This window comes from Thunnus albacares, chromosome 3 (genome assembly GCF_914725855.1).
Source record: "Thunnus albacares chromosome 3, fThuAlb1.1, whole genome shotgun sequence".
Taxonomy (NCBI): domain Eukaryota; kingdom Metazoa; phylum Chordata; class Actinopteri; order Scombriformes; family Scombridae; genus Thunnus; species Thunnus albacares.
In genome coordinates this window covers 10,187,625-10,209,523 of record NC_058108.1, presented here as the reverse complement: position 1 = coordinate 10,209,523, position 21,899 = coordinate 10,187,625, and the positions used below count along the sequence as shown (strand labels likewise).

At 37.9% G+C, this 21,899-nt stretch overlaps 1 protein-coding gene across 1 annotated transcript in view; it reads right to left on the bottom strand.

The window, feature by feature from the left end:
* LOC122979116 (neuronal acetylcholine receptor subunit alpha-7-like) overlaps positions 1-21,899 on the bottom strand; it is a 47,641-nt gene that overhangs the window by 19,023 nt on the left and 6,719 nt on the right. Inside the window, exons 2-4 of the mRNA XM_044346340.1 lie at positions 16,284-16,423; positions 7,235-7,279; positions 944-1,053 (exon numbers count right to left, since the gene is read on the bottom strand). Of these exons, the coding sequence (XP_044202275.1) occupies positions 944-1,053; positions 7,235-7,279; positions 16,284-16,423 (295 nt within the window). The remainder of the gene's footprint in view (positions 1-943; positions 1,054-7,234; positions 7,280-16,283; positions 16,424-21,899) is intronic.

Below are 21,899 nucleotides of genomic sequence, written 5' to 3'. Positions count from 1 at the left end.
ATTGACACTTTAATTCCTGAAAACCAAGAACTGATGTGACATTATAAAATATTTTAGATCATTTTCTGTGTGAACTAGTTCATAAGATTTCTGTTATACCAGTGAACCCTAATGTTAGTTTAAGAGGAGCACAGCTGTTTCATTCATGGCTCCTTTACCAGTGTGACTAACAGCTGACTAATCACGTCCAATCATATTCATGCAGGTGTACAGCGCCACCATTACAACCTGACATTCTCTCTACTGATGCTAGTGCCGTTTGCTACCGCAGCTACATATAACTCTACCACCCTAATGTCATCCCTATGCACTATATTTTTGATGTTGTTGATTTCACTTGCTGTAGACTTAAATTTGTGTGTGTTCTTTAGAGGGATTATCTCTCTTAACAAAATTCTTATCGCTGCACTGATTATTTGAGAGCTCCCACAAAGAGCAGAGTCATTTTCACCACATCTAAGTGTTTAAACATTTGCTATAAATGCATAGTCCCATGCTGCAAGTGTCTGACTGAATTCCATTTTGGTGAATGTTTTGATTTTTTTTTTTGCTTTACTTCTTTCACTGTTAAGTCAACCTTTTAAAATCACCTCATTTCATTTCGATGAGAGCTGAGTAAAAAGTTTTTTTTTTCTCCCTCCTGCTCCTCAGTGGGTTATTTGCCTGAGGGCCCTGGTAGCAAAGGCCATCAATGCTTAAGCTAAAGATGCCAGGATGTTTAATGCCTCATATGGTATTTAGAGATCTGTGCTGTAGCTAAGGGCCAGACCAGATGTATAAAAGTAGGTTAATCGTTAAAATTTTAAAATCAACTCACAAGTACCTGGTGAAAGAAAGCAATGACTGGGGTAGTACAGTATGAAGTGGGAGAGGAGAGGATACGAAATGAGACAAAACAAGACAAGACAAGGCAACAGAGTAGAGTAAAAGGATGTGAGACTACCTGTTGTAGAGGAGGATATCTGGGACCCATACCAGATTAGAAGGAAAGCGCAAGTTCTGAACCCCGGGGTAGCTGTCTGGGTTCCATGAGAGGTAAATGTCTGTCCAATACTGGAAAAAAAACAATAGATTAAGAGAGGAATCAAATAGGAGAAGATATAAGAGGCAGATAATGAGGTGAGGGCATCAAAAAACAAGATAAAATAAGTTCAGCAAGCAAATGGCAGAACAGGTGAGAAATGAACTAAAGTTGAGATGTATTCCATATTTTAATTTCTCCTTGTAATCTGTTTTTTTTTGTCTTCTGTAGTTTGTTTTTGTGTTTGTTTGTACCCAAGCCAAGTGAGCCAATTTGTTATTTTTGTTGTTGGCATCTTTGGCAAGACAGCACATTAGCAACATCCACAGCTCTGACAGCAAGGCGTGTTCCACAGCTTTAATAGTGTTGGTACAACACCACACACTGCATAGCTGTACATCAGTTGTGTGTTACAGCATCTCTCCTAAAGTGTGAAATATATTCTGGCACACAAAAGCAACACAAGCAAAAATGCATCAGTCACTCTTGATGATTATGATCAACCTTTACCCATCAGAAATCAAAAAATCTCCCTTTACACAGGCTCCTATTCCAACAACTGTTGGCTCCGAGTCTGCCTTCTGCTCTGATAATGAAACCTCAAAGTGAAATCTTGCCAAGCTAACAGTTGTTGGCACTGACCCTTGCACTCCAATTTGAGCCTCAGCCCATATTCAGCAAGGGGCTAACTGAACCCAGCATCAAAGCATTTAAAACACAAAGAGTGATTGTGTGTTGCCTCAGTGCCTCTTTTCATGACCTACAATAAGTAGCATAATATTATGTGATCTGTGGAATGATATACTTATTAGTATGTGTCTGGGCTTGTAAGAACATTAACTTTTTTGAGTTACTATATGTGTGTGTGTATGTCTAGTATATGTACAGAAGTTACATATATAGATGCAAGCACTCAGATGTTGTAGCCATAGGGCACATTCCCTATGGAGCAAACACAGTCCCATTACTAATGTGGCTACAGTACACCGAGCACATCTGTTTGTGCATGTATTTACGTGTTTGTGTGTACGTGCATTCGTGTATGTGCATGCATATATACATGCACTTATGCACATGAATATAAGTTCCAGTGTATAATATGTATTTTTCTGCTCTTGGGACTGTTAATGTATGTGCATGTTTCCGTGCACATGCAAATCTATCAGTGCCTCTTTCCATATGAATTGATTTACTATCAATCCAAAATCATATTCTCTTCAAAGAGACACCATCCATCTAAACCGGGCCTGCTGACATATGTCGCCACTCACGCAGCTAATGACTTAATCACTACACTTGTCATCTGTGGGCCTTTGTGTTTTGGTGCTAGAGAGCCTTCTTTTCATATACATTGGCTGGGAAAGCACAACTAACAGCCAACTGAAGAAATCACAGCTCAGTAACTTTGTAGTCTGTCAGGAACAGATGAGGAGGACACTGGGGTACATAAGGTAACAGCTGTCTAAGAATAGGTTTGCAGTTACGTAACAGAAATTTTAAAAAGCGTCACTAATTTGAGATAACTAGGTTCTTATCAGAAGAGTATGACATTCATTCTTTAAGTAAGTAACAGCTGGACTAGTTGGGCAAAAAATGTAATGTCTTAATGTCTATAAAACTATATATTAATTAAGAGACATAATTTAGAATACTAATTAAAGACGCTGACAGTTTAGGGTTTCTTTGTACAGGTTTTGAAACATCAGTTTCTGGTCCCAGGTTCCATAGGGACTGTTTTCGGTAGAAGGTAGTTCCAGTGAAAGCTATTGCTGGATTATCAAGATTAACAGGGATGCGGTTTTGAGAAAGATGCATAACTGTTGAATTTTTCATATTTTTCAATGCTGTGAGCACCTCAAAAGTAACTCTATTCACATCTGCTGTATTGGGCAGAAGCAGAATCTGACTTGAATTTCTCAGAACTTGGATGAAATTGTTTTTTGGTACCACCAGCCATGAGAGTTGGCTATAGGGGAGAACACAAAAGTAGCACGCAGTTCTTAGAAAACTTAAGCTCATTACACTTCTCACAGTTAAAAACCACATAAAATCCTATTCATTCAGATGTGGGACATTCATTGCCCGATAAATCTTTAATCCTAAAATCCTCTATGATGCAGCAGAGGTGAACCTTTCCCTTCTCTGTCTGACTGTCTGTGAGCTTGTTAATGTACTTCTCAGGTCTCCTTCAAAATATGCTGCATCTGCAAAGCCTCCTTAAGCCATTACACCAGAGTTGATGCCAATATTAAAGAGGTGGCTTCCTGAATAATTGATTCATTCATAACCTGTAAACCAGTCAGCAGCCTACTCAACCTGACTGCGTGTGGGCTGTGAAATCCTTAATGGGCTATCCTGACTGGGGTTGCTGTGATAATGAGGATGTTGTACCTGTACCTGACTGACCTGATGTAACATTACCCTCAAGCCACTGAGGATTGTAATGCATGTTTCTTGTACCATTCATTTATTTTCAACTTCCCATAATGGGATACATGTGCATAAGTAGTTCAGTATCTATGGCAGTACAAGACAAGCAGAGGCAAATCATTGGATCCTGTTAGGAATTTAATAATGGACCATTTGCTAATCCCTTCTCCCAAACAGCTATTGTTCAATCATGATTAGCAACTGCAACTATGCACAGCATTAAAGAGTTTTGAGGGTGGTGCTTTTTAGCTTACTACCTAGAGTAAGGCAAGGCAAGTTTATTTGTATAGCATGTTTCAACAACAAGGCAATTCAAAGAGCTTTACATAAAAAATTAAAAGCATTAAGACATAAACACATTATGAAAGGACATTTAAATACAATTAAAATAGTTATTAAAGGGTTAAGAGAATAGAAAATAAAAATAAGCTAAAATAGAATAAGACAGATAAAATATGAGAATAAAAGTTAAAGTGCATTGCAAGAAATGAATGAAAAGCCTCAGATTTGATTTAATAAAAGGCAGCAGCAAACAGAAAAGTCTTCAGCCTTGAATTGAAGACTTGAATAGAAGTGAGAGTTGCAGCAGACCTGCAGTTTTCTGGGAGTTTGTTCCAATTATGAGGTGCATAAAACACTGAACGATGCTTCTCCATGTTTAGTTTACTCTGGGGACAGAAAGCAGACCTGTCCCAGATGACCTGAGAGGTCTGGAGGGTTCATAACGTAGCAGCAGATCAGAAATTAATTTTGGCTTTAAACAATTCAGTGCTTTACAAACCAACAGCAGTATTTTAAATCAATGCTTTGACAGACAGAAAGCCAATGTGAAGATATGAGAACTAGAGTGACATGATCCACTTTCCTGGTCTTTGTGAGGACTCAAGCAGCAGCATTCTGAATCAACTGTAGCTGTCTGATAGATTTTTTGATTTCTGGCTTGGTTTATGGCTTTTAACATTATTGATTGAAGCTGGGTGCTGACTTTCAATCGTTCTTCCTTGGCTCCAAAAACAATTACTTCAGTTTTGTCTTTGTTTAACTGAAGAAAATCAAGGTACATCCAATCATTGATTTGTTCAATGCACTTACTCAGCGCTTATTGCGCCCAGGTGAAATGGTTATGTTAATCTGTGTGTCATCTGCATAATTATGGTAACATCTTTTGTTGTTTTCCATAATCTGAGCCAGTGGGAGCATATAGATGTTGAACAGAAAAGGCCCCAGAATGGAGCCTTGGGGAACTCCGTTTTTAAAAACAGTTTTTAAAAAAATGTCCTGACTCGCAGTTGGAAACATGACACTCACAGTTGGGAATGGGAACTCGCAGTTGAGAACAGGGGTCTCTTGGAGCAAAGTCCACTATCTATTTAGCCATCCATCCAACCTGCCTCATTCTAACAAGGCAAAATCATCTTATCAAGTCACCTTATATATTATATTGAATTTTAGACCTATACTGTTGTTTTTCTTTTGAGGACAGGCTGAGTTATATGGTGTGGTCGACCGTGCCGAATGCAGCACTGAGATCCAGTTATACTAAAGCCCCTTTCACACATGCAATGCAACCCTGAAGTTATCCGGACATTACCTGAAAGAGCTGTATGTGTGAACGCAAATGTCCGAATCAGTCGGAGCAGACATTAAACAGACTTTACTCTGCCAGCTCCCTAGAACAAATTCCGTATAATGTCTGATTTAGCCCATGTGGGAATACAGCAGGTCATTTTCTCGAGAATTCACATCATGTTGATGACGTATCTATCATGCATCTGGTGCTGGATAAATGCAGCAGTCCAGCTAAGCTGCATTGTTTTGACTGGGCCAGAATGCTCCGCTGTGAAGCTAGCATTAATGGGAAAGAGGGCTCCCTGTGATTTCTTGTGAAATAAATGTCATTTTATTTCTGGTGAAAAGCTTAAAAATGCCGAATTACAACCGCAGCGTACTTTTTGCGTCATGTCCTGCCTGCTGCACGCTTTACACAGGTGCCACTCCTCGCCTAAACCAAATGGAATATTTCTAGTAGGTGAGAATGCGTCTGACACTGATAATCTCCTGTTGTGTGCTACATGTGTGAAAGGGCAACAGATTCTCTGGTCTGGAGTTCATATGTGAAAACGGCTTAAGACTGAAATTCTGGTACTGTCTGTGTTTAAGTGGATGCCATTGAGGACCTTAACAAGAGCAGGCTCAGTGCTGTGGTGTGGTCAAAATCTTGACTGGAAGATATCAAAACAGTTGTCTAGTGCCAAGAAGTGTTCAGCTTTTTCAATGATTTCACTCAAAAACTGTAGGTTTGATATGGGCCTATAATTGTTCATTAGTGAGGTGTCTGGATTGTTCTTTTTTCAGAGTGGTTTGATGACGGCAATTTTCAGGGCCTGTGGGAAGAAACCTTGGAGAAGAGATGTGTTGGCAATTTGTAGAAGATCTGAGGCCATGCAATTAGAAACATTTTTGAAAAGGCCTGTTGGCAGAATATCAAGGCAGCAGGAGGAAGATTTCAGATGTTGTATGATGTCCTCTAAGATTTTATGGTTGATCGGATAAAATTGTGTTATGATATTTGAACTGAATTTAAGGGGACACAGGGACAACATATATCTTATACCTGGTATGGAGGCACTGACTGCTTCTCTAATTTTCTAAATTTTGTCAGCAAAGAAGGAGGTAAATTCATTGCTGGCCCTATTGGATAGAAGAGACTGAGGCTATGTTTAATAATGTTAGATTTAGTCTGTTAAAAGCATTATCTGCTGAACTTTTAGGGACAGGCTGTGGCTGTGACTGAGGAATGGATGCTAAATTTGATACATTTGTTGAATTGTTTGGGTGCATCCTGTTTCTTATCAGATTCACCATTCTTTTTCTGTTATAGTAGTAACCTCATGTCACTTCAAAGGCCACAGAATATCATTAACTAACTAGTTTGTTAGTTTGTGGAATGAAAGGTCATGTTAAAAAGCCCAGTTCATGACAGCAAAGCCACTGTGTATTTCCCCACTGTCTAGAAAGGTTACAGAAATGTTGTGTCCTGCTCTTTATTGGGTTTGGGAAAGTCTACATTCATTGATAAAATCGGTCAGCGATAGCTGTCATTTAATAGTCGTCAGTTAAAAATAAGACTATTTTTGTCTACTTCTATCTGAAATTGAGGACACATTGTTGCAAAAATTAAGAATTTTAGGGATGGTATTGTTGACTGTATGTGCTGTAGCTAAGGGGGTGGCGGTGTAGTGAATGGTCATTGGCATTAAAATCAAAGTCGACAACTTTGTAGTAATACAAATGTAAATTATAAAGTCTTATAAGGCAAAAAAAGTAGCCATCTGTGAGTCTGAGAAATACCTTGAAAGAATATCTTAAACATGATTTGCTGGCATAATAAGATATTTATATCCTCATCCTCCTGTGATATAATGTAACCTGACGTTACTGCCTTTTTAGGAAGAGGAAGGGTGTGAGTAAAGTATTTTGACACTACTGTCCGACCTAAACATGCGGTTTATGTTTTATATTTTGTCACATGAGGCCCTGAAGATGTATAAATAAACATTTTTGAAATCAGTGTTGTAAAACAAAAGGTTATCAGTTGCAGCTTTAAATTGTACCTGGCTCCATGGCTTCAAAGCAGTCAGATGTGATCACTTTTTGAAAGAGGAAATATGAATGGTAGAGCCCAAAGGACACAAACAACACACACAGGCACCTTCCAAAAATATACTAAATAACAATTATCATGCAGTGATCAAACAAAAAATGTTTGGAGAGGAGACATACCAGCTGCAGCCAGGCATTTGTGATCAACACTTGGTTCTTTTCATCCTGGAGGGGAACAGGAGGAGAGAGAGAGCATAATCAGCAGTGAGTTGACGTTGTTTTAGACAGATAGTGAATGAAAATATTCTGCAGGGCAAGATAAAAAAAATACTGCATGTCTGGTAAACAGGAGGTGAGATTAGGAGGCAGATCAGCAATGAAGTCAAACTGCAGCCTCAATGACTCAGAGCTGGCATGCTCACTGAATGACAATGATGGCACAGCTTTTTCCTCTCTGCCGTTATTATTTTAACATAATGGATAACGCAACTCATGTTTTGCCATTTTAAACAATGCTGAAAACAAAAATAATAAGAAAAAAAAAGAAACAGACAAGTTACGTAGGGCAAACAGGAATTTGCACAGGATGTAGACAGTGACACTGAGCAGTACGGATGGTTCCCTTCTCCAAAGTGATGACCTAACACCAATTTCTATCAACGTCATGAAAAAAGAAATACACAGACATGGTAACCCCTGCTGCATTTCGAGACATTTCACAAGGGTCAGCTTATGGTCAAAGTGTCAGAGAGAGAGAGAGAGAAAAAAAAGGTAAGCATGGATAAATATAAAGAGATGAGTGACAGAAATCAAAATGACAGAGACAGAAGCAATGCAGACAGAGGGTGAGATAGTTCATGAGACAGCAAAGAGAAAAAAAAAACAGAACGAAGTCTGAAAAATAAGCACAAGAAAGAAGAGAGAAGAAATCTGAGTTGGGAATGGACTTCTTTAGATTCTGTTTTGCAGAATCCTACATGACAGCGACAAGTTTTGTTCCTTGTGTTACACACCAGTACGCTGTGTGCCTGAAGTGTTACAGTATCTCTCTCTTACCTCTGAAAATATGTGCAAACTGCTTGACAGTAATATTGGGTCACAGCAGCAGCTACTCTCTGCATTTCTTAGTGGATTAGCCCTTTTTTCTTTCTTTCTTTCTTTTTTTTTTTTAATAGAATCACCAAAGTGACTTATCATCTTATCTTCTACCCATGACTGAAGCTGGAACAACACTTCTAGTTCAACCCTTTCAGAACTTTTCCTTTAATGTTACTGTGGTAAAATCTAATCATGAAATCAATTTGCTCACTTTATTTCTTTCTATTTCTCATCATACCAGACCTAATCTACTGTATGGGTTTCTTTCTTATCACTCTGTTTCATACCGCTCCTGCTTGTTTCATCCTGCTCGTTTCTCTCTCAGGACATTATTTCAGAGGGGAACCCTGAAAAATGTGACATTGAGAGACAGACACAGAGGAGTCTGCTTAGACTGGACCTTAACTGTGCACAAGGTATTTGAATCAATCGGTTTCATTGTTCTTTAGTGAGGGGTCAAATACCAGTGTGGTCCTTTTAAAGAGAAAAAGTGCTCCTAATTTAGGTATTAGGAATTTTCAGATAATTAGATTATACAACAGTAGATTAAAGTGCATAAGCCTGCTTGAGCCACATCTGTTGTTTGTTTTTTTCACACCTGAATACAGTAACCATTCAGCCTGATGATCTTGTTATTTTTATCCAGCCAGTTTTCAAACCACACCTGGAGGATTGATTTTTTAATCAATCCTTGTTCTTAATTAGGAATAAAGGCAACATGAGTGCAGACTGAAAGCCATCGTCAGCACTCATCCCCTCAGCTGTCAGGTTATTATACAGTTTACAGTAGCTCTATACTACAACAGCCGTTCAGTAAATCCCACCCTCTGTTCAGTTTTTGTTGAAACTATGTTAAAGAGGTGTTGATTCAACTTAATGCACATGCTGTAATTTGTGATGCTGTAGTATTGTATTGCTTTATACTGAGGTGTTTTGAATAATTGATATGAAATGGATTGACAAATGTATGCAATTTATGTTTGCAAATGTGTTTCATGCATATTATTGTCTTAATGACAAAAGCCATCTTATCTGGTTCCACTGTTCAAATCAGCTGGTAGTAAAATTTGAAGTGTTTCATTTTTTTCTAACTGTACTGATTTTATTTTATTTTACTGGCAGCATCAGTATTAAAGTTTTTACTTTTTGATAGTTATTTAAATAAACTTGTATCTTTGAATTACTGCCTTAGAAATATAGTGGTCATTCATATTTGAGAATGAGATCACAGATGTGGTGAAACCTAAAAAGGCCTCTTGCTTGTAGGTACACGCCTTTAACTCAGATTTTTGGAGACCACAGAGGAACTTTTCCCCTCCTGCAGATGAATGTGAAAACAAAGTTTGAGTGTCAAACTCTGCACATACATCATTCTGCACAGTGAAAGTCAAACATCCAAGTGAAGTAATAATAACAAAAGCGCTTTTTGAGTTGAGGGGGTCTTTAGAGGTTGCTCTAACACTCAAATCAGCTCAACTCATCAGCAAACAATGGAAAATATTGGTTTCATGACCTCTGTCTCACTCTCTCTTGCTCTGGTTTCACTCTTCACTGTCTCTGTCACAATGACCTTTTGATGTAAACAGTGATGCAACAGAAAACATGAAGATAGACTAACTATACACTTAGGTTTGGAATTACCACAAGTTGAACAACAACTATGTAAATAGAGTGTTTGTAGCATAGACTGTTCTTTGTAATCACAAACACCTATTTTCCGTATGTTTGAAAATACCCTTGAGAAGAAATATATAAGTTATGAATCTGACACTCCTTATAATACACATTATCCCATTCACTCACTTTATCATTTTTATAAAGATGTATATCAGCTTCAGAAGGCGTTTAAACTCTGTGTAATCAATGACAACCTAACCAAACTCAATGCTCTTACTTCCTATGCAGTGAAAATCGATTCTCACACAATTGCCGTTCCTCTCTCTCCTCCCCGCCTCCTCACCTCCTCCCTAGCTCCCTTCACGCTCCAATCTAATCTCTACCTGTCCTTTCCGATCTGTCCCTCTTTTAAACAGCCTCCTTTCTCCACTGCTGAAATAAAACAGCCTCCCATTGTGTACTTCACAAAGTGACGTTTTTCTGTCCCTTTGGTGTGAGCATGTGCGATCGAGCGTGCAATTGTGGAGATTTGGCTTCTGTTGGAGGTTGCTGTGTTTCCGCTCTGTTTTGTGCCTGACCTCTCTTTTGTGGTGTTTTGAGGGATTTCGCTCAGCTGCAACGGGCAGTATCAGCCTTGTCACACCCACTATAAACACTCTAATCTCCTCATAAATCTGCTCTGATTGGTTTTAGACAGGCTGGCAAGGGATTGACATACACTTGCACTCAGGGAAAGCTCCTTAACTGTATTTTATTGCAAGTCATCTGATATCATATGGCCCAGGACAAAAACATGTTTCCATATATATGAACTGATGATTTACTGTAAATCTTCCTGTGTATTGCTCCAGAAATGGCTTTGTCTTTGTGGTATTCATTCAGTTTCATCTTCCTCAGGGAACAATAGGATAACTTCAGTTCTTTCAATACACATCAGAGGATCAGTGTTTTTTTAAAAGATATTGAATCAACAAACGGTAGAGAAAAGAAATCATGAAATCATGAATCATATCTCAGAATCCTCTGTTGTTCTTCCCGCACTTGGCTTCACCTTCAATTTTCATAATTTTCTTGAAAAATAGATCTTTAACAGGGCATGGTGATGTGAAGGATGAACACGATGCCCTCATGTTTTAACAGTTCAACAGATGTGTTTGAATTTCTGCTGCAACACAGCAGCGTCTGTGCAGAGGAAGCAATGCTGCCTGCTTTGGCAAGAGCACAATGAAAAGCGTCTCTCTACATATAGCTGCTGTCTTAGGGATGACAGAATCAAATGTGAACACAAGCAGAAAATTGCCAGCTATATTGTTGCATTTGTTGAGAGGAATGTTTCTGACCTTGTACATCTCAATCAGGAAGACTTGGCAAGACAAGAGTTGTTAAGTCACTCTAACGATCACCATGCCAACATCTACTGATGAATGGCTTTTGTATGTTTGTTTGGTTTGCTTTATTGGTTTTGACTGTTTTTTTTTTTTTCATTTCTTTCTTAATGCACTGCATGTAACCTTGGCAGTGGAGGAGGACCGTATTCAGATCAATTTTTTTTTTTTTTTAGATTTTTTATTTAGTTAACATGTTAAAAAACAGTTAACATGTTAAAAAAAAAAAAAAAAAAAAAAAAAAAATATATATATATATATATATATATATATATATATATATATATATATATATATATATATAAATAAGAAAACAAAACAAGAATAACCAATAAAATTAACAGCAAACATATACGTCAAATTCTCCATAAACAACATAAATAAATATTTCATGTCTGAAAAGGAGTAGGAAGATGTGAGTTCTTATCAAGTCCTACCTTTTTTAAATATTTTATCAATAATCTTACATAAATATTCTAACTTTAACGCCCCAGTATTCAGCATACAAATCAATGATCAAATCAAAAACAAAAGTAAAACATTCAAAACAAAAACAAGAACGAAACAGTGAGTATAAAACAAACAAAACAACAAAATCAAAAACAAAAGTAAAACATTCAAAACAAAAACAAGAACGAAACAGTGAGTATAAAACAAACAAAACAACAAAATCAAAAACAACGTACACATCCTATCTTACTATGCCAGTTCCCCTCTCTGATCATCCATTCCATATCCATTCAATATGTTATTTAAACATTCGTTTAACTGATTAAGTGTTCTACATGTTTTCATTTACTCACTACAGCTGTTCCGTCAATTAACTCCTTTGACTGTGATACAATGATATTTTGCATTAATCCTCACTAATTGTTTCTTGAACATACAAATTCTTCTCATATCGTGTTGACTTTCTCTCATTTGAAACAACTTTTGGATACTATTTGGTAATTGATGTTTTGCTTTGTACATGATTTGAACCATTTTGACCAGATTTTTAAATTTTATTGCTTTTAATTTGATAAGGAGTAGGTTTGTTGGTTCTCTATAAGTGGTGTTGTTTACAATTCTTATGGCTCTTTTTTGAAGTATGAAGATTGAATTAGTGTTTGTTTTATATGTATTTTCTTCACTTCCACACAGTAAGCTGTATATGGGACTATGAAGGAACAGTATGAGGAGTATAACAAAGTTTGATTTAGAAGATCTCTGACTTTATATAATATTATAATTGGCTTTGATATTTTAGCGTTTGTATAATTTATATGTGGTGTAGGACAACTTACGGCTTTTCTATAATTCATGGATAAAACAGCCTTTCTTGAATCTCAAATTGAGGGGGTGAGTGAATATCACAGAGACATGGTTTAATGCCTCACCCTGAACCCCGAACTGAGCTCTTTGCCAAGTGGGTGTCTGTCAAGATGGTACTGACCAAAGTAAACACTGAGAGAAAATGGAGACTGAACAGACCTCCTGAGAGACCATTTCTGACCAATAACTAAATTATGGCCTGAACTAAAAACATAAATCACCTTTGGGGTCATTTGGCTCAGAACCAGGATTGATAACAACATACAGACAGAAAACCTCCTTCTCTTATCTTAACAGACCAAGCGTCATAAACTCTAACTCATGTTCCTGGACTCACGTTCCAACTTTGATAGTTGTGTGATTATCTATTGAAGAAATATTAATTTTAGATTTTATTACAATTTTTACTACATGTGACATTACTTCCCTCTAGTGATAAGATTTTCAGTTTCCTTACGTTAAGAGTTGATGAATTTTTATATGGCAACCATGCAATGCTATTCTAAAATCACCAAAGTGTTTAACCTTTGATCTATTAACCTCATAGACAATTGTATTTTAATAGATAAATTAGATAAGTAGTTGTATTTTGATGAATGAAGTTAAAAAAAATGTATAATATAGTCTCATTGAATGCGTATTTTAATCTTTTATTGAAAAAAGTTCAGTTTGTTTTGATTTATTTATAACATTGAGTCTTGTGTTTCCATGTAGTGTATTCTATTTTTTAAGTTTACACTGCTAAAGATTTGAGTGCAGTCAGATTAAACTTTATTCAGCATTCAACTACAATTACAAGAAGCCAGCCAACGCCTGAATTCTTTATTCCAACTGAGGCGTTGCTTGGAAGCAGAGAGCGATGCTGATGAAACTGGATTCCTGACTGCTAATTGAGAGCAGTGCCGCAACTAGGACTTAAATTGAAAAGACTCTTTTCAGAGCAGCCTGAAACGGCTTGACTGATTTTTTAGCCACTTCAGGGCAGCAGAAACAAGTTATGAACACAACAATGTAATATCATCATCTTTCAAGTTGTTATTACAAACTTTTTAGCAAACAATTGCTGATTTACACATCCAGCAGTTATACAGATTTGTAGTCGTGTTTCTGTCCACCTGATACATGGAAGTTCAATATTTACTCTCCTTTAGCACTACTTTTGCTCTCTATCTACTCCTGAGGGGAATATCTGGCTCTTTAGCTGCTAAATATTTCACTATGTTAACCAGCTAGTCACTAACTGTTTGCTAACTCTGTTTGGTGCTGAGCAGGTAACGTTAGTGTACAGTGGGTTTTAGAGGTTTTTCTCTGAAAATAGCTACCTTCTGCAGCTGAAAATGACACTATGAGAGCAATGAAAATGAACCAAAACTGTAAAGTTGCAGCCAGACAGATAAACAATGAGCTGAAAGTTGCTATAAAGCTCCATACAGCATAAAGGGGGCTGCAGAGTTGGGTGAAAATTCTCAATAAAAATATTGATTACAGTCGCTGTAAGTAAAACTAAAAGTAAACCACAGTAAATAGTTACATTCCACCACTGAACCTTAGTTTCTTTGTACACTACATAAGGTTCAGGATGACCCCTTCCATACTGGATGGTGACCAGTCCTGAGTGTGTCTGCCAGTGTATCTGTCATTATTCATGGTGATGAACCCACTCTGTGGACATCAACCTGCCCCAGTTCCCTGCATAGCGAGCTACCTAGCAGCAGATGGAGAAATCAAAGGCCACATTACACACACACACACACACACACACACACACACACACACACACAAACAGCTTTACATTATTTACAACTGCCCAGTAAGCATTAATTTATATGGTCTTGCCAGCTTATCCATTATGTATTGGGTCAGCGAACAATGTAGTTAACAATACATGAATAGCAAACAAATACATATAATCAAACACATTTAACAACATATATTCAACAAATGTATGATTTTCTTTTGGCAGGAGGGAGAGGGGGCAGTGCAACAAAGCTCTCCAGCTAATGCATGAGGTTGCTTTCCAATTAACTTCAACGGACACTTCACAAGGATGACAATATAAACAATATCAGTTTATGAATGACACATTTTCTGTTGCTTTTCCACAACAAAAAACATTAATTTAAACCACCTTTCAGAAAAAAAAACACTAAGTATTCTAGTCACATAATTTTCAAAGAGCCATATGTTCTCTCTTGAGTCAGCCTCACCTTTTGACTCTGTATCGCCAGTCTGTTGTTGGCAAGATCTGAGAATACATTAACATGTTGTTTCATATGTGCTGTAGGAGCCTCGACCATATTAATAATAGAGCGGGAATCCTATATTACTGCCCACCATACGGCTCTTACCACCATGTAGTTATCATGAGGAGACGTACACGTCTTGTGACAGGGCTGGCTCAGGGATGTGACTTGGTGTCAGCTTGGGTTTTTTGGATGAGTGCGTCGGCTATGGGGCCAGGGCTAACAGTCAAGAGTTTATGTGTGGGTTTGTGAGAGGATAGGTGCATGAGATGGGGAACAGGAGAAAACACACAACGAAATGCAGGGCAAAAACTGGAGAAACAAAACATAAAATGAGATGTGACAGAAAATCTACCCACAAACCACAGAAGTGTCAGTGCAAGAGCTGCAGGTTTGACATGAAAAAGAGTGAAGAACAACAGAAAAAGAAACACATCGAGCTAGATGGAGTTTCTGAGTGTGTTGGGGTATTTGTATGTGTGTGTGTGTGTGTGTGTTTGTGTTTTTGTGGGTCTAAAATCTAGGACACTTGGAAAAGGACTAATGTTTTTAATGTAGCTTTTGTCTTAAGAAACCACTTCAGTGTTGACCATGAAGAACAAACATTGTGTGGTATTATATTTTTTGACATATTGTTTGACATTTTGGGAAATATACTTCGCTTTCTTGCAGAGAGATGAGAAGATGTCTGTATAGCTTAGCTTAGCATAAAAACTGGAAGCAGGGGAAAACAGTTAGCCTGGCTCTGTGTAAAACTGACGCTTCAGTGGGACTTTACAAGGGTTATGGGCAGGACTATTTCTTGTCTGAGAGCAATGACTTCCTGGAGTCTTGTTATCACTGTGGGGTTAAGATGAAACAAAACCTGAAGTCTTTATGCTAAGCTAAGCTAACTGTCTCCTGTCTGTAGCTTCATATTTACTGGACAAATATGTCATTGGTGTCAATTTTCTCATCAAAAAAAGCAAGTATGTGTATTTCCCAAAATGTCAAACTATTCCTTTAAAGGAGACGTATGAAAAAATGAATCAAAATGGAAAAAAGGTCAAAGAGTTAGGGAGAGTTTGGATAAACTGAGAAGAAAAAAAAGGGGCAAAAACTGAGAGGGCATATCTCAACACTGAGATTGAATTTTCTTGTCCAATGAAAAGAGGGACTGAGGGTGTGTAGCGCCACAAAACAGAAAAGGATCGAGGGGAGAAACAAAGAACTTGTTTTTTCAAAAGACAAATATTCTCACTTGGCTGGGTGCTGCCACTGGTGGAATAACAGTTTTAAGTTCAGAGGAAGATGAAGTGCAACAGCCACAAGGCATGTGGATTAGCATGCATCACAATCACTGTAGATAAGTCACACAGAATACCTTAAGCATAAACAAAACAAAACAATCCTGAAAAACACTCAATATGTAAAAACTTTCCCAAAGTGTTCAACTTAACTTTCTCTAGCCCGTTCTATTTGTTGATTTCCAAACTCCACACACATCTTCTCCTTTTCTATCTGTGTACGGTGTATCTTGCTCTTATTTGCTAAAGCACACACACAAAAACACACGCAGGTGCACACACTCACCACGTCAATGATCTGTAGCAGCGTGAGGCCGAGCTCCACCACAATGGGTGCTGAGTCGTTTTGGACGGGTCTTTCCAACCGATTGTAGTTGACCATCAGGTCATGGTATAGCTTCCTCTGGTGCACACCGCCATGACAACCTGGAGGCAGGAAAAGATGTAGAGAGGGAAATGATGAAGGGAGTGAAGGAGGAAAATGAGAGGTCAGGAGTGGTGGATTAAGAAGAAGGAAAAGAAAGAGGTTGTTTTTGGTATAAAGAGAGCAGAGGAGAAATAAGTAAGAGTGACAGACAGTAATGGGATTATAGGGATAAAAAGAGAGGGGAAATGGTAGATGGGTCGAAAGTGAGAAAGAGAAAAATGTGAGCAATAGGAATGAAGAAAGTGGGAGGGCGAAATGGCAAAAAAGACAAATTGAATAGTTAAGTATGGTGAGGGGAAGGAGCTAACAGATTTAACTTTGCTGTTTACATCTTAAGAGTCAATCAACCCAGTAGTTTAATAAAACATACACAAAATATTCCCCCACACATATTAATGTCTATAATCTAATCAACACTATTATTGCAATTATTTCCAGCGTTGTTCATGCAGGGCCAAATTCCTCAAGAAATCCTGATTAAGTCACGATAGGCTGAATATAATGAGCACATTATTAACTCAGTGAGCTTTAATTATGTTGATTGCCCTCTCTTTTAGTCTCTCCTGTATTTATTAGACCTCATCAAGATGTTTACACTGAGCGAGGCATTCATTTTTAACAAGAATATTACAGCACAGTCAGTCACTTCTCTTTCACCAGTGCTTATAATAGAAACCTGGCCTGAGGTAACAATAACTGTAATGATTTATATTACAATATTATAGAATCTAGTCCACAACATCACAATCCTTAAACATCTTGGTACTGTGTTTTATCATATCACAGCCCCCAAAAAGCAACATATGAAGTCTTCAGTACAACCACTTTTGAAGCTTTGAAAATGTACAGTGAAACTGCCTGAGTACATTTGTACATTTCTTTAGGAAAAAAATAATCTGTTGTTGAATATGAAAATTAACATATTTGCTATATCTGCAATACTTTCCATCTTAAAGCAGTATCAGTATTGTTTCTTTTTTGTCCACTACGGCTGGCAGCACAAGCAGTAAACACAACACTTTTTATCACCACAGAAAGATGCTCTGGGAAACGTGTTACCAAACAGTTGCCAAGTCAGAATATCCAGCAGGCAATGAACAATATTAACATTCATTGTAGAGTTGTATTGCTGGCTGCCTGGCAAATGTAGGTCCAATATCCCTGCTCCTTTTAGCTCTGTTTCCACCAACTCAAAAAAACATCTAGCTCTTCAGGAGCTAAATGTCCTAAATGCTCACTATGTTCACAAGGTAGCTGCTAACTGTCGTGTGGTGTTGTGCAGATAAGGCTAATTCTGTGCAGATAAATGTGAAAACAGCTGCCTACTGCTGGACATGAGGCTGATTAGGGCAGTGTTAGTGAACCAAAACAGTAAAGTTGTGTGCTATAAAACCAAAACAAAGATTCTAAAATGCTCCATAGAGCTGAAGATACCTGTGGTTTTGTCACTACGAGAAACTCTTCTAACATTACACATGGTCATTTGATCCAATTGTTTGATTTGTGCAGCTTTAAAGCTATGTGTGGAATTTGAAAATGTCCTGCTTTGGCGCTCCCATGTGGTAGCGTGTAATCACATAAAATTATATACATGTGAACTTTAAGTTACTCCAACATCCCAGAATTTATAGGAGGAGCAGCTTCTTCTCTCACTTGAATGTTGCCACCAGCACAACATTTGCAAAACTCCGAGACCCCCCCCCCCCCCCCCCCGTCATCCTACAATGTCTCATCTCATCCAGAACTGAAAAGGTCTCAGCCTGCATCTCCCCAGTGACCCTTGTCCAAATTAGATGTTGTCTCAACATATTCCAGCAATTACCGAGTGACAGTCAAGACGTGAGAGCACCCACAATGACTGAATTGATGACTAATTAGCTAATGAGGCGAAAATAAACAGGCAGCTTGTTGTGTGTTTGTGTGTGAGGCTGTTGGTGAGTGTCAGATGGGGCACCCTTAAATTTTGGCGTGACGGGGAATCTGCATAATGGGCGAGAGTGGCAGCCAGCAAAAGCTTCGAGAGTCAATGGAGTGAAGTGTACCGAGCCAAAACAGACTGAACAGAGTTGAGCTTAACAATAAATCCCCCTGTAACACATCTACTGCAAAGATGAACACTTCTCTGAATGGGTGGCAGAATGGCATATATTGCATTATTGTTTCCAGTTTCCAAAAACATGCATCAGTACTCCTGCGTCATTCCTCTTGTGTATACCATAATTTTTCAAACCAAAAGTTTCTGCCTATGAGAGGGGACAGCCAAGTACAGTAAGTTCTGAACAATTTGTACTCCCTACTCCTGGAAGAGAGTTCAACATCTTATAAAAGCTCACATGGACAGATTGAACTACAAACAGGTAGACTGCAGTGGATACAGTATGTACTGTACAGCCTGTTGTTGGTTAGTTGTGATGACTTATTCCATTGAATCCTCAGGCAGTGTGTTTGTGTGTCTGTGTTATTAAACTGGGCTTTGGTCTGAGAGCTTCATGTTTATCCCTACAGTGTCCCATATGTGATGCTTTATGTCAGTAGTGCAATAGTTACATAATCACTCTTACTCACTACTCTTTGTTTGCCTGTTTTCAATATGTGCTCCATGTTTGTATTTACAGAGCTTTGCCATAGTTACTTGAATGCATTGCTTTGAATTTATAGGACAGTGTCTGATAGAGCTTTTATGAAAATTAAGATATTGGCCAGTCATTACCTTTAGACATTGGCAAAATATACTTTTGTTAACATATCTGATTTGATGATAGCACTCAAATTTTAAAAGTAACATAACACTCCCTGAAAATAGTGTTATTTTGTTTTACAAATAGGGTTGTATAAATATGATTTTTTGTTGGGAAAAAGGGAGGTTAAAAAAAAGAAAGAAACAATTGTTTTAATAGACTTCCTCTTGATTAACTTCTTGCCTTGCTGTAGCGATGCAGAAGTGTGCTTTAGGGAGTGTCAGTGCACTGTAAGATCACTGTTGGCTGTGGTTACAGGTGCAACAGAGAACATTTCTGACCACACACAGCAGTGATGTTGTCGGGGAAACAGACTTGATACTTTCAAACAGAGAGGGCTGTGAAACACGGCTTTTCTTTTACTTTTATTATGAAGAAAAATACTGGATAATGGCAGCTTCACTCCGAAATACTGGTATTTGTATTGGCCTTGAATACAAAAATCAACGTCTAACTGAATTGATATTGATCTGCTTTGGCTAAAAATGTGAAAATCACGATCATTGGAAGAACTTACAGTGAATATTCACCATGAAAGATACATTGTACAGTTGAGAATAGATACTTTTTACAGCCACACTAGGAGGGTGTAACATGACCTTCCCTTCCCGGTTACTTTTAGATGATGATATCTTTGTGTTTTTCACATGTCACACTAAACTCCTTTTTTTAAAAACACTTCTGTTGGAACAAGAACAATGAGCTTATTTTTGTTTTGCAAAATCAAGCCATGATTAGGTGTGTCTCTAAGAAAAAAACTGTTACTATTGTAAAACAAAGTACTTTATTCTGAATTATCTGTGAACCAGCCCAATACCTTAACATGCCACATACACAGTCTGTCACAGCTGGCTAAAATGTATTCATCAAAAGAGTTGGCACCCATTTATGGAAAAAGTTGAAGTTTTCTATTAATCTTGATGTTAATCTCAAAGTACATTAATTTATAGAAATCAACAAGAGCATAAGATGCATGCCAATTCGCCCCAACCTCACCTACTCTATATAAGCACCATGTAATAGCTCAATAGATAGAATAGAACTCAATAGACCTGCTGTATTATCATTGATGCCATAAATAGTCAAATCCAGGAATCAGTTGATTCTCCAGAAATCAGGGGAGACTTAACATAGTCAGGAGTGATCCGTTCAGGCTCTTACATCCAAATTAGTTTAATTAATCTGTGATGATTGCCTGGGTCCACAGCTTTGAATCCACCCATTCTACGGAGATGACTGGTTCTACTTTACTTTCAAGGGTGAACGACTCATAAACTGAATTGCCTGTGTGTCTAGCATCCCAGCAATAAAATAAACCTTGTTTTATGTCTGAACAATACAACTGAGCTTTAACGATTTTGGATCGAAGGAGGCCCCTGGTGGGCTCTGAAATGGAAATATGAGAGGTTACTAATGCAATGAGAGAGATATATGGTAGCTGTTTGAAACTGATAGATGCCTTCAGGCTACGTTATTGCTCTGTCCGTATTCGGTGTATCTATTCAGGTTGTGGATCATATAGCAATCAGTGAGTGTAGTGTTGCTGAAAATTGAAAAACAACAGTTTTTCTTAATATGACGAGATTGAAGTTGAGAGTGTCGATCTGGGATTGCAAGTAAAAGTATGATTTGGTCATGGAAAACTGGGGCAGGAATATTGTATGGGAGGTAGGCAGGCCCCGAGGGAAAGATGAATATTAAGAGAATGTGATTATCTGTACGAACAATAGTGAGGATAATATTTTGTTAAGTGAAGTCAGATGATATTACGCGCTTTTTGAAAGTGGACGGATGCGCAAGCAGTGGCTTGTGCAGACCATTAGTCAAAGCAGCATCATCAGGAAGCATCATCGTCATTTAAGATAAAAAAAATTACTTGGTGAGCAGCTTTGCCTGGCAAAGAATTGAGTTGTATTGCTGAATGAATACAACTGTGTAGTTTGTTTATTGGTCCATCCATCAACTGCTGCTAAAGTCAGAGATGCACACTGACTTGCAACTGGACAATGTAGAGACTCGAGGGAGAGAAGGTGTGAGAAGTGGAGAAAAGGACTGCAGGCAGAGTGCCTTTTTTTCCTGTTTACATTTTCCACACTGCAGTGATGCCCTCAGGGCTATACAATATAATAAGACACTAATCTGGTCTTCCTTAAAACCTTTGTGACCTCCTTTAGTGTGACAGGTCACACTGTCAGCCAAGTACACCAGGGCAGTAAAGTGAGGATGCTGAACAAGAGATGAGCTGTCGTTTCTACAGTATCTGTTCTTATCCCTTACAACAATCTTGTAACAGCACTTTTCTAGCACTCCTTCATGAGAACAGAGGCTTTGAGGCTGAGCTTTTTCTCCATTATTCTCTGTAAAGAATCATTTACGTATCTCTCCAGCTGTCTGTACCACCATTTGTCTACTCATTCATATGCTATATAAACCTCTATTATGCAACAGCATGGACAGTGTAAAAACAGCTATTGATTCTGCTTTTTTAACCTCATAGATTTTGTCACTTAAAAAAGAGAATGACAGACAAATTTATGCCTTCTTTCTACAATCTTTGAAAATAATATTAATTTTAGTTTTATCATCATTTGCTTCACTGACACACCTTGAACTTGTGGACAAAATGACAATGTGATTTTAAGGTGATGCAGGATTTTATATGTACTGTATATCCTAGCATCACAGTTGCCAGATACCAGACAGAATTGTCATCTTGTTACACTCCATTTGACATGCA